Genomic DNA, 19,470 nt, shown 5'->3' with positions numbered 1-19,470 from the left:
TTACATCTAAAATTATTGAAATGTATACTAAACTTGACTTTAGTACTTCAAAGGTAAGTAGGTACATTACATCTAAAAATTATTGAAATGTATACTAAACTTGACTTTAGTACTTCAAAGGTAAGTAAGTACATTACATCTAAAAAATTATTGAAATGTGTACTAACCTTGACTTTAGTACTTCAAAGGTAAGTAAGTACATTACATCTAAAAATTGTTGAAATGTGTACTAACCTTGACTTTAGTACTTCAAAGGTAAGTAAGTACATTACATCTAAAAATTATTAAAATGTATACTAACCTTGACTTTAGTACTTCAAAGGTAAGTAAGTACATTACATCTAAAAATTATTGAAATGTGTACTGACCTTGACTTTAGTACTTCAAAGGTAAGTAGGTACATTACATCTAAAATTATTGAAATGTATACTAACCTTGACTTTAGTACTTCAAAGGTAAGTAGGTACATTACATCTAAAAATTATTGAAATGTGTACTAACCTTGACTTTAGTACTTCAAAGGTAAGTAAGTACATTACATCTAAAAATTATTGAAATGTGTACTAACCTTGACATTAGTACTTCAAAGGTAAGTAGGTACATTACATCTAAAAATTATTGAAATGTATACTAAACTTGACTTTAGTACTTCAAAGGTAAGTAGGTACATTACATCTAAAAATTATTGAAATGTGTACTAACCTTGACTTTAGTACTTCAAAGGTAAGTAGGTACATTACATCTAAAAATTATTGAAATGTGTACTAACCTTGACTTTAGTACTTCAAAGGTAAGTAGGTACATTACATCTAAAATTATTGAAATGTGTACTAACCTTGACTTTAGTACTTCAAAGGTAAGTAAGTACATTACATCTAAAAATTATTGAAATGTATACTAAACTTGACTTTAGTACTTCAAAGGTAAGTAGGTACATTACATCTAAAAATTATTGAAATGTATACTAAACTTGACTTTAGTACTTCAAAGGTAAGTAGGTACATTACATCTAAAAATTATTGAAATGTATACTAACCTTGACTTTAGTACTTCAAAGGTAAGTAAGTACATTACATCTAAAAATTATTGAAATGTGTACTAACCTTGACTTTAGTACTTCAAAGGTAAGTAAGTACATTACATCTAAAAATTATTGAAATGTGTACTAACCTTGACTTTAGTACTTCAAAGGTAAGTAAGTACATTACATCTAAAAATTATTGAAATGTGTACTAACCTTGACTTTAGTACTTCAAAGGTAAGTAAGTACATTACATCTAAAAATTGTTGAAATGTGTACTAACCTTGACTTTAGTACTTCAAAGGTAAGTAAGTACATTACATCTAAAAATTATTGAAATGTGTACTAACCTTGACTTTAGTACTTCAAAGGTAAGTAGGTACATTACATCTAAAAATTATTGAAATGTGTACACTAACCTTGACTTTAGTACTTCAAAGGTAAGTAGGTACATTACATCTAAAAATTATTGAAATGTGTACTAACCTTGACTTTAGTACTTGAAAGGTAAGTAAGTACATTACATCTAAAGATGATTGAAATGTATACTAACCTTGACTTTAGTACTTCAAAGGTAAGTAAGTACATTACATCTAAAAATTATTGAAATGTGTACTAACCTTGACTTTAGTACTTCAAATGTAAGTAAGTACATTGCATCTAAAAATTATTGAAATGTGTACTAACCTTGACTTTAGTACTTCAAAGGTAAGTAAGTACATTACATCTAAAAATTGTTGAAATGTGTACTAACCTTGACTTTAGTACTTCAAAGGTAAGTAAGTACATTACATCTAAAAATTATTGAAATGTATACTAAACTTGACTTTAGTACTTCAAAGGTAAGTAGGTACATTACATCTAAAAATTATTGAAATGTATACTAAACTTGACTTTAGTACTTCAAAGGTAAGTAGGTACATTACATCTAAAATTATTGAAATGTGTACTAACCTTGACTTTAGTACTTCAAAGGTAAGTAGGTACATTACATCTAAAAATTATTGAAATGTGTACACTAACCTTGACTTTAGTACTTCAAAGGTAAGTAGGTACATTACATCTAAAAATTATTGAAATGTATACTAACCTTGACTTTAGTACTTCAAAGGTAAGTAAGTACATTACATCTAAAATTATTGAAATGTATACTAACCTTGACTTTAGTACTTCAAAGGTAAGTAGGTACATTACATCTAAAATTATTGAAATGTGTACTAACCTTGACTTTAGTACTTCAAAGGTAAGTAAGTACATTACATCTAAAATTATTGAAATGTATACTAACCTTGACTTTAGTACTTCAAAGGTAAGTAGGTACATTACATCTAAAATTATTGAAATGTATACTAAACTTGACTTTAGTACTTCAAAGGTAAGTAGGTACATTACATCTAAAATTATTGAAATGTGTACTAACCTTGACTTTAGTACTTCAAAGGTAAGTAGGTACATTACATCTAAAAATTATTGAAATGTGTACTAACCTTGACTTTAGTACTTCAAAGGTAAGTAGGTACATTACATCTAAAAATTATTGAAATGTGTACTAACCTTGACTTTAGTACTTCAAAGGTAAGTAGGTACATTACATCTAAAATTATTGAAATGTATACTAACCTTGACTTTAGTACTTCAAAGGTAAGTAAGTACATTACATCTAAAATTATTGAAATGTATACTAACCTTGACTTTAGTACTTCAAAGGTAAGTAGGTACATTACATCTAAAATTATTGAAATGTATACTAAACTTGACTTTAGTACTTCAAAGGTAAGTAGGTACATTACATCTAAAATTATTGAAATGTGTACTAACCTTGACTTTAGTACTTCAAAGGTAAGTAGGTACATTACATCTAAAAATTATTGAAATGTGTACTAACCTTGACTTTAGTACTTCAAAGGTAAGTAGGTACATTACATCTAAAAATTATTGAAATGTGTACTAACCTTGACTTTAGTACTTCAAAGGTAAGTAGGTACATTACATCTAAAAATTATTGAAATGTATACTAACCTTGACTTTAGTACTTCAAAGGTAAGTAGGTACATTACATCTAAAAATTATTGAAATGTGTACTAACCTTGACTTTAGTACTTCAAAGGTAAGTAGGTACATTACATCTAAAAATTATTGAAATGTATACTAAACTTGACTTTAGTACTTCAAAGGTAAGTAGGTACATTACATCTAAAAATTATTGAAATGTGTACTAACCTTGACTTTAGTACTTCAAAGGTAAGTAGGTACATTACATCTAAAAATTATTGAAATGTGTACTAACCTTGACTTTAGTACTTCAAAGGTAAGTAAGTACATTACATCTAAAAATTATTGAAATGTATACTAACCTTGACTTTAGTACTTCAAAGGTAAGTAAGTACATTACATCTAAAGATGATTGAAATGTGTACTAACCTTGACTTTAGTACTTGAAAGGTAAGTAAGTACATTACATCTAAAGATGATTGAAATGTATACTAACCTTGACTTTAGTACTTCAAAGGTAAGTAAGTACATTACATCTAAAAATTATTGAAATGTGTACTAACCTTGACTTTAGTACTTCAAAGGTAAGTAAGTACATTACATCTAAAAATTGTTGAAATGTGTACTAACCTTGACTTTAGTACTTCAAAGGTAAGTAGGTACATTACATCTAAAAATTATTGAAATGTATACTAACCTTGACTGAAATTCTTGTAAAATTTGTGGTGCAAGTTCTGGTTTTTGTTTCTGAAGCTCTCTGAAACCTGACCAAGTGGTAATGTAGCCCAGGTAGTTAGAAAACAAATCATGTCGTTTCAGGATTAAGTTTTCTACTCTGAAACAAAAAAAAACAAATAACTCAAAAATGTACCAAGATGATGTGTGTTACAAGTGGTTAATCACTTCAAATCTGACCAGACATAACTGCAGGTTACTTACTTTTTACACACCCTACATACACGTTACATTCAAGGTAGTCTTTAATATATGTTGTATTCTTGTGTATTGGACATGTAGAATACAGTGTTTGATGACAACCTTATTTCTGCCTGTGACAAAAAAGAGCAATTTGTTTGGACCTGTTCTGTTAGAATGATGACTTTGTTCTGCTTGAAGAAGTTTCATTTGCATGATTGAAAATGCAACCAACAACAACAGTTAATATGTTTTTAACTATCCAGTACATAAAGTTCTAAGCTCTTTGTTAAAGTAAACCTTTGTTTTTTTTATTTCAGTGCATTTAATGATTTCTCAAAAACATTTTTTTGCCAAGCTTCAGAAAGTAATTATCAGTTAGCAGACATTTCTAGCTTAGGAAACTCTTTCAGAAATGTTTATACATCTATGCTGTTTTAATTACAAATGGTCACACATACACAAGTAATAAGATTCATTCTCACAGTACAACCAGCCAACATGTGTACAAGAACACATTTTTATGATGCAAGCAACCCACCCATTAAAACATCACACTTAGCCACATAATATTTAACACAGTTTAAGCTCTATAAAGTGTTGCCATTGAGCTAACAATTTCAGAAGTTTCTGTCATGCTTTACTAATCAGATTTTACTGAAAAACACAACTAACGGTACTTTCTAAACCTACTGTATTACATCACATTAGTATTACATGTGAATTTTTTTTTCCATACTAATCTTTGAACACTTAGTTTGGTTTCCTTTATAGCAGTAGAATAGATGTATTGATTTCAGAATACAAATACTGACAAAACCAAAGATAACATTTATGTAAAGTAAGCACCCACACACTCACGTGCCAAGAACATCAACACATGACAGCATGAACACACTTTATGAGTTTTTCTTTTCTTTCATATTTATAGACAATTCTCTATGTTTGACAATGTAGAAATTCTTTACTCAATTTGTTTTCTTTTGATAAATAACTCATAATTTTTAAGCCTGTTTATCTCCTAGGATTATAAATACCATCATTAGTACACAAGGAGTGAATAAACACAAGTTAAAAAGTACAACATCATTAGAACACATGGGGTAAATAAACACAAGTTAAAAAGTAAACATTAGTACACAAGGAGTGAATAAACACATTAAAGCACATGGACAATTAAGAATTTTTGTACATATATTTACAAGAAATAAGTATATATATATAATAGCTTTATTTATCATTATTCTAAGTAAACACAAAGGAACACTAACACTATTTTTTCGAACATTTCATGAGTGGACTCATTATTTAAGTATGTTGTGTATATTGTCTCTGTACAACAGACAGCAACAGATACAAATATTACAGTTTATACAAATAATATTATAAGATATATATAGCATTTGAAACAAACATTTTGTTGTGCATATATATTTTCTACATACAACAATTACCTCTTCATATATATATATATATGCAAAAACGGCTCATTTGGGTTGAGAAAATATTTTACGTAGAAGAGCGAACAACGTTTCGACCTTCTTCGGTCATCGTCAGGTTCACAAAGAAAGAGGTAACTGACCGGAAGCTGACCACATGTTTGAAAGGGGTTGTGTAACTGAGTGTCGGAATGTAGAGGGCGATGTTAGTTGTTTTAATATATAATTTTATTTTATTATATTTAATATAGGTATAAAGGTGTTCCTTTATATTGGTTTATTCTGGGTTTAAGTTGTTGTATAAGTAAGGCTTCTTTAAAATTATATATTCAAACATCTAACACCGCCCTCTACATTTCGACACTCAGTTACACAACCCCTTCCAAACATGTGGTCAGCTTCTGGTCAGTTATCTCTTTCTTTGTGAACCTGACGATGACCGAAGATTGTCGAACGTTGTTCGCTCTTCTACGTAAATAGTTTCTGAACCCAAACGAGCCGTTTTTTGCATATATATTTCTCTACAAGTGGGTTTCTCGACATCACTAATTACCTCTTAATATAAACTATATATTTAACAAGTTTGATTGTAGTTCACCTAGTGTCGACATCTGGTGGTAAGGTTTGATACAAATGTTATAACTGTTGACATTAAGATGTGGTGACAGTTAATGCTTTACAGTAAGGTTGGAAAGCAATGTTGTAACACTTAATGATGGATGATAAGTTTGGAAAACAAAGTGATAACAGATGATAAAATCAAAAAGCAATACAGTAAACAGTGTCAGATGGTAAGATTGGAAGACAGTTAAATTTTTATGTTGGGTGAACAGGTCATAAATCAAAATATAACAATTAAATAGCAAAATGGAAAGCATTACCTGACAGTGTCCGAGAAGGGAAGGACAATGTCTCGGAAACAATTATCTAACAAAACACGTTGCGGAGCCCAGTAACCTTGACACAGCTTGTCTCGATATAACTATCACAAGAAATAAGAAATAATGTAAGTGATTTTTCTGGGAGAACTTCCCTGAAAGAGAACAATTTCATGATGAAAGTGTATCACATAATTATTATTTAATGATACAGGTTATGTTACACAAAATATTAGCCAATACACAGGTTAAACTGTTAAATTGAAAACTCAATACTTAAAAATATCTCGGTACATTTCAGCTAATGATAAAAGGATTGTTAGCTTTAAATAACAACCAGTAAAACATCGATAACTGTCACTATATGTAAACCAGTTGAATGGTGCCTAACATTTAATAGTATTCAGAGTTCTGTTGTTAGAGCAAGGTTTCATCCCTACTCAGTCTCAGATTGAAAAGGACATACCATATTCAATAGTCTGAAATGAAATACTAACAGAAGCCAATGTCACTAACCCAGTCCCACAATAAGCTGTGAATAACTTCTTGTTTTCCTTGTGCAACAGGTTCGGTAAACAGGTAGCCGTACAATGCCACAACTCCATCAGGCACCAACAATCTGTGGACTTCCTTGAAGAACATATCTAGATTTAGCCAGTGAGCACATTGACTGGCAGATACAAGTTGGACTGATTCATCATGTAAGGGAATATTTTCTGCATAAGCCACCCTGAAGTGAAAAGAAATTATGTTATGATATGCCAACACTAAACTTATCAGAGAATATATCAGCATTACAAACATATTACAAAAACATATTTAACAGAGTCTAACTGATGACCATCAAGGTCATACTGGTGGATTCAACATACAGAGAAGGGGGAAGCACATACCTCATTCCAATTACGTGTCCTTTAAAATGGGGTGGTACTTTATTAGTTGTTATCTGTGAACATTAAATTCAAAATTTGAATACCAACTTTCCTTTCTAATTATACAAACCTTTCTGTGCCCATTCGAAGGGACATTTCTCTAGTTGTATGTAGTTATCATAGGGAAAAAAAAGCTGTTTCAGTTTTGAAATCAACTGTCACAGTCAGCATGTTCCGTCACCACCACTAGGAGTAGTGATCACAGGTTTAGAATGTTATTTTTACTTTAATACTTTATTTACTTTATAAAGTAGTAAGGTGTGAATAATTAATACAAAGTTTATATTTTAAACAAAGCACCACATCTATTTAGATTCACATACTTATATTCAGTTTTATTTGATTTCTCATTCTTCATAGCTTCATCTATTTGAGCAGCACTAGTATCAATGCCAGTAACTTTCTCAAAATACGGTGTCAGAACTCTTGTACTTTGGCCTGACCCACAACCGACATCTAACGCATGATGCAAAGGAGGTCTTACCTAATTGTTGAAAAACAAAAATTAATAATGCATTTGAATATAAAGTATCATACATATTTAAGAATTTAACATTTTCTTAAATCAATAATGTATTTCCAATTACACTTGTTTCCTCTCACACTACAGCTATTACTCAACTGCTACGATTTCCTTCATTTGCCCATCTTGGTCCAAGTTGTTGTTGTTTCAGACTCTCGTTCTCTCCTTAAATGCTTCTGATGATATTCGTCACACAGCACTCTCTTCCTACATCAATGTGCCTTCCATCTGTATTTCATTCAGATCATGTTATCACTCTTTCAAGACTGACTCAACTTGCAGTGTTTAACACCAGCTCTAAGAGAGAAGGAAGAGTGGGGGTTTAGGTAAGTATTATTGGAAATACATTTTTGATTGAAGAAAACGTTAACTTCCAAAATAAACATGTTTTTATCACACTATAGCTAGAATCCCACATTGATAAGATGAAGGAGCCAGTGATAGCATTATTTGTACAAAATTTATCTGCATAAACAATGGGTATGCCAACAAAAGCTTATCACACTTGTGGATGAACTGGATTACATCTATAAACAGATTTGTCTTTCACCTGGAACCTAATCTGTGCCATTTGGGTGGAATTTGATATAATCTATCATCACTATAGGTCAGACTCCAAACAGATAGACAAGGTCCAATTGCTAAGGGTTCAAATTATAGGAACATGGTTCTTAAATCCCACACTGCACTGCAATATATATTTGTGAGTTGTTTCCAACTTGCAGCTGCATAGTGATGTGTTCCGAGCCACGAGAATTACAACAATAAAGTAAGCAATGCAGAAATGGACAAACTATTTCCTCAATCTGAAGAAGTCCAAAAGGCAACACACCTGACCTGGAATGACGGCATGATCCTATATGCATTACTCAACCTGATGAAACAGAACACATCCTCACTTTCCAACCATGTGGGCAAAGTAAACTCCACTTGTCTCTGGAGCTATGGGAAGAATGTCGAACAAACTGTGTTCAACAAAGGACCAAGGATGGGCCCACTCTGGGTTCAGAATTATGAGAAGTAGATGTACCCTCTCCTATGAACAATGGATTGGATCAATACTGATCAAAAAGAAAAGAAATGGTCAATCCAACCAGACAGTGGAGTGCCAAACTTAACCTGGTGTTGCAAGTAGGCTCTTGGTGTTTCTCCAGGAACCTGGATAGGAGGGATTCCAACAACCCTCTTCTCAAACAGTGGAGGAAAGACACTCATCATTCTGGAGAAATAGCTTCTGCCCACCATTCCAACAAACTAGAAACTGAGCATGGTGAGTACTCCTAACTCCACTAGTAGAAAACAAGGGATGGGGATGTCCCAAGGAACAATGCCCAAGAAACAGTGCAATAGATGAACCAAGCTCTCTAAATTTTTAAAATAAACTGAGCTTGATTCAAACTACTGATCAACAGGGATGGATAGGATCTCCTTACACTACTCATGATAGTCCATGAGTGGCAGTCCAGCTTAGTACAGTAACATCACCAAGTCTCCCTCTAGGTGGTCTTATGGAACACCCCACTTCAACCGAGATAAAGTATACTGTGGTAGTGGTTTTTAGTGCAGAAATGGTTTGATAAAAGAACATTTGTCTGGGCAACATTTGCCACAGAGTGGGATCCTGTAAGAATGATGGGTAAGGGGCCCTGGAAAATAAAGAAAAAACAATATTAATAATGGAGATACTCAATCCTCCTTATAATATAGAGGATGTGATTGTAATAATTACTGGGCCTTAATCTGCTTTGACAATCGGCTGGTGTCTTGCCGGACAACCCGTCAAATCCTCCTGCTCAACGCTGGTGAAATTTTCTTGGGCCGATCACTTGAAATTCTCGTACCATATCCCTCAGGGTCTTTTAAAAATTTGCAACAGCAGTTTTACTCACGCTAATCTCACCAGCAACAGCACATTGAGAGAGACATTGCTTTTGCAGCTCGACAATTATGCCACGTTCAAACTGTTAACTTTTTAGCCTTTGCCATGTTTTTACCCAATGTAACACAGGAGGTGTTAGTGGGAGATGTTGACAACGCTAATGCTTGAACACAAATGACTAAGTTTCGTTTCGCATTTACAGATTAATGCTTCATTTCAGTATGGTCTTAAACTTTTGACCAGCTAGTATTTAGGCTACTTTCATAGTGTTCACATTTTCCCTATTGAATGTTAAAAAGTTTTTTATTTTTATTTTCCCTTTTCTTATTTTCATCTTTCGAAGCTCTACTCAAACAAGTGGTTGAGTCTAACAACGCAAAATGCATAGTTTATTTTATGTTCGTGGGCCTTAAGATTTTGGCCAGCAGTGTATATACATTACTGTTGTTTTAACCTTCATATTAATTATTCAACATTTTAATAAAAAAAATACATAACCATTTAACCTTCTGAACATTCATTAACCACTCACTGTTTTTGAAATACTGTAAAATGTTATCATTACTTAACTTCCTACACACTGTAAACATAAACAAAAAATAAGCATTATTCTGAATGCTCAAACTACTAAAAAATACATGTATATCAAACTTCCTGAATAACATACAAATATCAGAAATGAATGTTGTCTTCTGTCAGACACAAAGGTGAATCTCAATGTTTCAAAAAAGTGAATATTTTGAAAAGATGAATTCTACTATCACAAATTACTACATAACTATCTTTTTGAGTGGAAATAAGTTAAGAATATATGGCAAGAAACTGATTATCCATTAGATGATTTCAGAAATGGAAAGATTCTAACATGATTCATTCGTGCACATGATGCTGAGCAGTGCAAGAACATTATGTTATCTCTATAACAAACAATGCAATTACTGAATTACAGACTCTAGTTAAACCTTTAATTAACTAGTGTAATAGTCAATCAGTCTCTGAAACCATCCAAGCAGATTGTATCTGCAGAAATATTGAGTACACATCTGAAGAGGTTATAATTTCATGTCACTGGTTAGGTTACATTTAGAATATTGTTTAACTCTTGAGATCCCTGTCAAGGGTAGGATTCAGAGAAAGAATACTAGAATGGTGCCTGGAAAAAAAAGGAAGAGTTTGAGAAGCTCTTATTGAGGCATTTATAATCGTAAGTGGAATCAATAAACTAGTGAACACAAACATTTTGTCAGGGTAGGAAGTCATCTTCAGCTAAAACAGTTTTATTTTTCTCACAGGGTAATTGGCTTCTGGAATTGGAATCTGGATGTTCTAGAGGCAGTAAATTTAAATGTGTTTAAGAATAAGATTTATAAATATATGAATGATAAGGCCTAATACAAATATTTCTAAAATTATTGTGTGAAACAGCCTAGATGGACCAAGAGGTCCCACACTCCCAAATTGTCATGTTTAGGTACTGGAAAATGAAACTGTACAAGTATCTGGTTTTGAGATTATTATTTCTTTATCAGTGTAACAGAAGCTGCTGTAACATCATTTAGTTAAGGAGAAAGCTCAACTTTTTAAATAAAAATTATATCTAGATTACTACAAGTAATGCTTTATAGAAAAATCTGATTGAAGAGTACTTTGTCTATTATAGTGCAGAATACACACAATTCTAATTTGTCACATTTTTTACAGATAAATTAATATTCGGTATCATTTGTATTTACAGGTGTCCATTACCAATAATTAAAGGCATTCAAATATGTTCTTGCACAAATTATGTTATTGAATGTTATCAATTCTAAATACAAGTGCTTAAGAATAAGTTATGAGAAGGTAAAGCATATTGTTTATGTTACTTCTGAAACTTAACCATTAAAATGTAACCTTTGTCTTTCAAGAAAATAAAAGAGATTTAGATACAATAGTTTAAATTTGGTTTGTTTTGAATTTTGCACAAAGCTACACGAGGGCTATCTGTAGGGAAGGTAGCTAGTTGTTACCATCCACTGCCAACTCTATTTTTTTACCAATGAATAGTGGGTTTGACCCCCACAGCTGAAAGGGTGAGCATGTTTGGTGTGATGGGGATTTAAACCTGCAATCCTTGGATTATGAGTAGAGTGCCTTAACCACTAGGCCATGCTAGGCCTAATTTAATTTTGGATTTAGAGAATACATTTTAAAATTTTTTTGTCATTAACTACATAGAAAAGATTTTCAGGTTAATTTAGAAAAGGATTTTTTACCTTATCATTCCCGAGTTTTGATAGGGCTTGTTTATTTCTAATGAAAGCATCATATGACGTTAAAAACTTGAATTTCATAAGGTGCCCCAAAGAGATTAATTAGTAATGAATGATTATATAACTTATAGAAAAGTTATGATTTTGATCAAAAATCAGTTAGTGGTAGAGAATGGGTGATGAGCTTTTTTTTTTCTCTTTAAAACCAAAAATGTGACTAATGGTATACTTCTGCAAAAATATTTTACAATCTTTATTGTGTGTTATTTTAAATATTTTACAATCTTTATTGTGTGTTATTTTAAATATTTTACAATCTTTATTGTGTGTTATGTTAAATATTTTACAATCTTTATTGTGGGTCATTTTAAATATTTTACAATCTTTAGTGTGTTATTTTAAATATTTTACAATCTTTATTGTGTGTTATTTTAAATATTTTGCAATCTTTATTGTGTGTTATTTTAAATATTTTGCAATCTTTATTGTGTGTTATTTTAAATATTTTACAATCTTTATTGTGTGTTATTTTAAATATTTTACAATCTTTATTTGTGTTATTTTAAATATTTTACAATCTTTATTGTGTGTTATTTTAAATATTTTACAATCTTTATTGTGTGTTATTTAGGTCAATAAATTTCCACCTTCTTGAACATAAGTATATGAAAACAGTTTAATAATAAGCTCATGAAACCTGATTCAACTAAGGATGTTTCTCTAGTCAAGGACCTTGACAAACTGAGACAGAGTGGCATTGTAGAAAGAATAAAAAGATACCCATGCTACTGTTGATAAGCCTCTTAGTTAGATTTATAAGATTCTACATTTACAAGCAAGAAGGTTATTGTTAACTTGTATCAGACTTGGTGAGGCTGTGTTAACCCAAGTCTCCCATAAGAAAGGTTGATACATCAAGTGAGGGCTCCAACAACTCAGCAAAAATGATTATTCCCCAACACATGCTAATGACTTATCAGAATTACTCAAAATCTCCATTTCACAAATGAGGCTTGTCTTTCAGCTTTCTGATATTGAGTAGACCACTAACTTAATTCCAGGTTTTACTAACTTATTGTACTTTTATTAGCTGTGAATAAATAGCTCATACAACAACTCTGAGTTGTATCTGGTTTTCAGGTGCTCATAGCACCTTGATGGGTTTGAAATCTAATTACAGTTCTGAATTCAGGAAGTTAAAGCCTTTCAAATTGACATATCTGACCATGTCCAAGGTCTCATGGATTGAATTACTCTAATTTTCCTAAAGGAATTACAATTTGATGGTTGGCCAGTATATGAACACCCCACATTTGGTATTGCTGGATCACAGAAATATAGCTAATAAAAAGGGAAACAAAGGTCTCAGATTATTCTAATCTTCCTGAAAAAAATTTGAAGTATCACAACATATGAAGATTCCCTCTTGTTATTTCTTTGACTCTGAGTCAAACCCAAGACCTCGTATATGCCAGGTGACTATTGTATCATACTAATGTAAAGAATTAGCACACGAGTAATTGCTAGCATGTTTCAACAAATCTTTATGCCATAAGCCATTGTTTGTACTACTGTTAGAAGTTTGGGTCCCTCCAACAGAGATAATATTAACATGTTACAATGATGTAGTAACTTACTATTAGACTATAAATATTAACATGTTACAATGATGTAGTAACTTACTATTAGACTATAAATATTAACATGTTACAATGATGTAGTAACTTACTATTAGACTATAAATATTAACATGTTACAATGATGTAGTAACTTACTATTAGACTATAAATATTAACATGTTACAATGATGTAGTAACTTACTATTAGACTATAAATATTAACATGTTACAATGATGTAGTAACTTACTATTAGACTATAAATATTAACATGTTACAATGATGTAGTAACTTACTATTAGACTATAAATATTAACATGTTACAATGATGTAGTAACTTACTATTAGACTATAAATATTAACGTTACGATGATGTAGTAACTTACTATTAGACTATAAATATTAACATGTTACAATGATGTAGTAACTTACTATTAGACTATAAATATTAACATGTTACAATGATGTAGTAACTTACTATTAGACTATAAATATTAACATGTTACAATGATGTAGTAACTTACTATTAGACTATAAATATTAACATGTTACAATGATGTAGTAACTTACTATTAGACTATAAATATTAACATGTTACAATGATGTAGTAACTTACTATTAGACTATAAATATTAACATGTTACAATGATGTAGTAACTTACTATTAGACTATAAATATTAACATGTTACAATGATGTAGTAACTTACTATTAGACTATAAATATTAACATGTTACAATGATGTAGTAACTTACTATTAGACTATAAATATTAACATGTTACAATGATGTAGTAACTTACTATTAGACTATAAATATTAACATGTTACAATTATGTAGTAACTTACTATTAGACTATAAATATTAACATGTTACAATGATGTAGTAACTTACTATTAGACTATAAATATTAACATGTTACAATGATGTAGTAACTTACTATTAGACTATAAATATTAACATGTTACAATGATGTAGTAACTTACTATTAGACTATAAATATTAACATGTTACAATGATGTAGTAACTTTAATTTTTAAACTTTTTTTAAAATTAAATTTGTCCACATATTCAGATGTGAATAATGTTTATTATCATGTGATTACTTTGTTGTCAGCCTAGAGTAACTATATATACCTCAATAATGGAGTTATAGCCAGTTTAGGAGACTTAAGTCCATATACAGAAGCTGGAGTACCCATCCTCTGGAGAGAAATTATGTAAATTCATAATTCATGAAAGGTTATCTTAAGACATGAAAAGTGGGTTCCCTAATATGTATTTGTAAAAAATGCAGAAATGCTCTAAAAAATTGCAAAACTGAAAATTTATGGTGAAACACACACTGTGAAATAGTTATATGTACATACAACAGAGTGTACTATTATGTTTATACAGATATGAGCTTAAGAATAACCTAAGTCTGTTAACTGCCTACAACTCCATTATTATTGGGATTATGGCCAAGAATACTGCTAACAGCAAGGGTATATAGCTGATGAAACAATGCATTCTAATCCTAATAAGCAATAATAATGAATATATTAGCAATATTAACTGTATTAATCAGTGGATAAACATTTTGCTCAGACATACAACTTGTTTAAATAAGAAATTAATTATAACTAATATTCAGACAAATTTTGCACATACCTTCTCTTTAACATAGGAAATAATCCTAGAAACAAGTTCTTCAGGTGGTGAGGGCCTAAAATGTGAATACATTGCAGCATGCTCAGCACCACTAAACAGCCTGGATACCATGACGACCAATAAAAACTAAAGCTTAAAAAAAAAAAAGCATTGTCCACAAAGACAGATCTAAACTTTTTCTGCTAATTATTAAGTGTATTAAAAAATAACTAATTTTTTAAATCATGACAGACATAATTAATAACCAAAGAAAAGTAGTTTTAATCTCAACAGTTCCTTTTGTACATTACATTGCCATAAATAACAGAAGCACTGCCCTATAGGCAAATGTTTGTGCTGGAAATTACTTGTTATATATTCACATCCTGTTGAAAAAAAATTTGGGAAAAAGTAAACATTTTCTAAAAAAATGATTTTGTTTTTCATGGAAGTGCTGCATGGGAAAAATGTTCAAATTGTCTTCTTCAGCTATATACAACTCATCGCATCAAAATGATTCAATGTGCAAAATTTTCACACACATTACTAATAAACTGTGATGTTTTTATATATCAAAAGAGGTGCAAGTTATTGAAAATACAGGCTTTTTTCTTTAAGAACTCCACTTTCTCATTACTGTATTTAAAAATTGCATTAATAAAGATATAATCACTCTTTCACAAACAGTCCTAGTGAAAGCCGTGTTCTTCTTGTAAGGAGAGCATTTTTATTTAAAAAATTATATTGTGTTATAAATAAATGGTTGTTGCACATACCACAGTAATTCATCTAACTGTTTAAATATTGAGTACCCAGCATGTGAGTTTTTTTTATCATTTTTGTGGCACCATTTAACAGATGGTACAGGAGTTCTGGTTACATACATTGATACTGACATACATACTACATCCATTATAGATTATTCCTCTAAGTTTGAGATAATGAAATGTTAAAAATCAAAATACTTTTTATGATTGGTAGTTGTATAACTTCTACAGTGGCTGTTTTTATACAGTGTTGATTACATTCATTGTAAAATAACAAACTAAATTAAATGATACCCCTATAAAATTATAATAAACTAATGTGCTGAGTTCAGTTGTAATTCTGTTTCATCTTAAAAGAAACACATTAAGGATCCACACACCCCTTGATGTTTTACAGGTTCATCCAGTAATTTTAAACATGTACCTTCTTTCTGTAACTGTATAAACAACAGTGGTCCAGAAATGTGAACAGGTAAGTATGCCCTGTAACTTCATCAACCAGCTTGGTCTAGAAACGTTGAACATAAACCTGTATCCTGTAACCTTGTGAACAAATTTGGACCAACAATATTCAGCATGTTCTTGTATTCTGTTACCTCATGAACCACGTTCATCCAGAATTATTCAATATGTACCTGTACCCTATGACCTCATCAACAAACTTGGTCCAGAAACAGTAAGGATTTCCATAGTTGTAGCCTTAACCACAAATAATTGTCTCCTTTTTGTGAAGACCCACATAAACTGCTTCAGTTAATTTACATAAAATTTTGACAAACTAACTTGTTCTCCTTATGTCTGTTAAACTTTAAAATATTGCACATTATGTCTAATAACTCATGTGCAAGATAACTTCACATTTTCTTTTTTCTGACTGAACTTTATTTGAAATCACTTAATATTGCTCAGCCACCTATATAGGCACATATTATATATATATATACATACATACTCTGTCCAACTTAGGCCTGGAATTTTCTGCAATATAGGAGATACTCTTGATTTGTACAGAGTTATGCAACAAAATTTGTCTCAACTAACACTTTTGACACAATCTATTTTCAACCCTCTTGTGTTAAAAACTAAACAATAATTAAGTTACAAAATTAACCAAATAATAGCAGTTATAACAATAGCAGTCACATTAAACATTCTTGTATATCCAATACTGAAGAACCAATATCATCAAGCAATGTTGATCGTGGCCTTATCTCTTCCGACCTGTTGAATCAACTTGGTCTAGCAATGTGAACATGTACCTATATCCTCACAAACCATATTGGTCCAACAACATTAAACATGTACCTATATCCTCACAAACCATATTAGTCCAACAACATTAAACATGTGCCTATATCCTTTAACTTCATAAATTAGGCTGGTCCAGCAATATTGAGCATGGATAATATCCTGTAACCTTATCATCTAACTCAGTCCAGCAATGTTTTACATGGACCCGATCTAAATACTGTAACTTCACAAACCAACTTTGTCAAGCAAAGCCAATACGAGTATCTTGTAAGCTCATGAACTGCACAAGATGTATTTTTAAAAGATTATAAAATTTAATAGAACTGATAATTTGTTATAAATTATCAGTCTCAAAGTCTGTATCAGTCTGACATCATTAATTCACAGCCAAATTTGGAGTACAAATAATTTGTAACATCTTATTTTTATGTTTGTACATTTACTGAAAGCTGGTCAAATTTTGTATAAATACATGAAGTAAAGTCTCAATTATCATCAATATTCCTTCTCCAGCATGAAGTGAATTCAGTGAGCTGAGCACATGCATAATGAGTTAGCATTTTATGTGGAAAAATAACTGTTTAATATGGGCATTTCATGACTGTCCTTGCATACCAATCCCCCCAGAGTTTCGATTTTTCTTTAAACATGTTTAATGTAATTAATTAAGTGAAGATAAATAAAAAAACAACAACATTACATTAAAATATGTACTTAAGTAATAACATTACAAGAGTGAGTAACCAATTAATACATAACTCATTAAAATGGGTATAAAAGTAGAACATATCCCTTTATTATTTCATTTTTATGTACGTTTTTAGTTACACAGTTTGCTTTTCCTTAGCTCTACCACAATTTTCCTATTCTTTCAGATAATAGTGGTAGTAATACTATTATTATACAGTGTAAAAGTAAAACTGTTTAAGGTATCATATTATCAATGAAACTAATTAATCAACTTCGACACCAGCCAGCAGTGTAATACTACTACTACTACTACATGAAGCAAGTAATGCTTGGCCAGGACTTTGTAATATCCTAATTTCCATAAATGTTATGATATAAAAATATTCCAAAACGTATTACTGTCAGTATTATCACACATAAAAACAAATCATAACTGCTGATTATTTCCAGTAACTTATTTTACAATCAAATATTTTACCCAACAGTTTCACAACTTTGAATAGCTTAACCTCAAATCTTCGAGAAATCACATGCTAAATAGACACTAATATTTTACCTTTTAATTAAATAAAACTTGAACGTATAATCCATGTCTCGCCGCTAGGTAAGCTTCGTAATACCGGATTATTAATAATAAACACTGGTTTAATATTTAATTTGTTTTGTTTTAGCAGTGTAAGACTAGAGGGAAGGCAGCTAGTCATCACCACCCACCGCCAATTCTTGGGCTACTCTTTTACCAACGAATAGTGGAATTGACTGAACATAACAACGCCACCACGGCTGAAAGGGCGAGCATGTTTGATGCGACTGGAATTCGAGCCTGCAATCCTCAGATTACGAGTCAAACGCCTAAATCCACCGGGCCCTTAATATCTAATACAATTGTTTTTGTTTGATTTGTTATCAATTTCGCACATGATCGCACGAGAGCTATCTGCGCTAAATGTCTCTAATTTAGCAGTGATAGACTAATCTCTAGAGAGAAGGCAGCTAGTCAACACCTCTCACAGCCGACTCTTTGGTTATTCTTTTACCAATGCATAGTGGGACTGACCGTGACATTTATAAAGTCCCTCACAACTGGAAGAACGGACATATTCGGTGACGGAATTCAAATTCTCGATTTTCCGATTACGAGTCGAGTGTCCTGACCACCCCAGGCCGCGTCTAATACAATTAAGCTACTGTTTAAAATAAATAAAACATACCTGAATTAAACTATTTGTTTGTTTTCTTGAATGTCGCACAAAACTACTTGAAAGTTATCTGTGCTAGCAATCCTCAGTTTTGAAATGGTAGACTAGAGAGGCGACTATATTTTTTTCAATGAATAATGGGATTCACCGTTAAATTATAACATTACCTTGGCTGAAAGGGCAAATATGCGAACTTCAGTTTGAGTGTCGAACACCCTAATAACTGGGCCATGCTAGGCTACTATAGAAGGAAAAATACGATAATGGTGAGTAAATAGGTCTATACTAACTTATTAATTTAAACGTTATAGCACAAATACATACACATTCATATATTTCTAGATATGGTTTACACGCTGGAGGTCATAACTTTTAAATTATTTTAAAGCAAAAATAAATGACGTTTCAGATTATCTTTTGTTCCTCATTGTACAGCTCAGCTGGTGATCTATTCTGCTACTGGGGCCCGGCATGGCCAAGCGTGT

General features: G+C 31.3%; 1 protein-coding gene across 4 annotated transcripts in view; it reads right to left on the bottom strand.

Annotated features, from left to right (window-relative positions):
• The window catches only part of LOC143226680 (putative methyltransferase DDB_G0268948), a 32,393-nt gene extending 13,189 nt beyond the window's left edge, over nucleotides 1-19,204 (bottom strand). The window contains exons 1-6 of one of the 4 annotated variants that reach the window (XM_076457968.1): nucleotides 18,998-19,204; nucleotides 15,100-15,231; nucleotides 7,501-7,661; nucleotides 6,762-6,975; nucleotides 6,249-6,349; nucleotides 3,711-3,848 (exon numbers count right to left, since the gene is read on the bottom strand). In XM_076457968.1, the coding sequence (XP_076314083.1) occupies nucleotides 3,711-3,848; nucleotides 6,249-6,349; nucleotides 6,762-6,975; nucleotides 7,501-7,661; nucleotides 15,100-15,210 (725 nt within the window). In that variant the 5' untranslated portion in view covers nucleotides 15,211-15,231; nucleotides 18,998-19,204. Of the gene's footprint in view, nucleotides 1-3,710; nucleotides 3,849-6,248; nucleotides 6,350-6,761; nucleotides 6,976-7,500; nucleotides 7,662-15,099; nucleotides 15,232-18,264; nucleotides 18,911-18,997 lie in introns of those variants that run through there. The other 3 variants (XM_076457970.1, XM_076457967.1, XM_076457971.1) reach the window with 3 other exon arrangements.
• Nucleotides 19,205-19,470: the final 266 nt, after the last annotated feature.

The sequence above is a fragment of the Tachypleus tridentatus genome, chromosome 9, assembly GCF_004210375.1.
Source record: "Tachypleus tridentatus isolate NWPU-2018 chromosome 9, ASM421037v1, whole genome shotgun sequence".
Classification (NCBI taxonomy): Eukaryota; Metazoa; Arthropoda; class Merostomata; order Xiphosura; family Limulidae; genus Tachypleus; species Tachypleus tridentatus.
The sequence above is the reverse complement of the archived record's forward strand: the minus strand, read 5'-3'. Positions and strand labels throughout refer to the sequence as shown.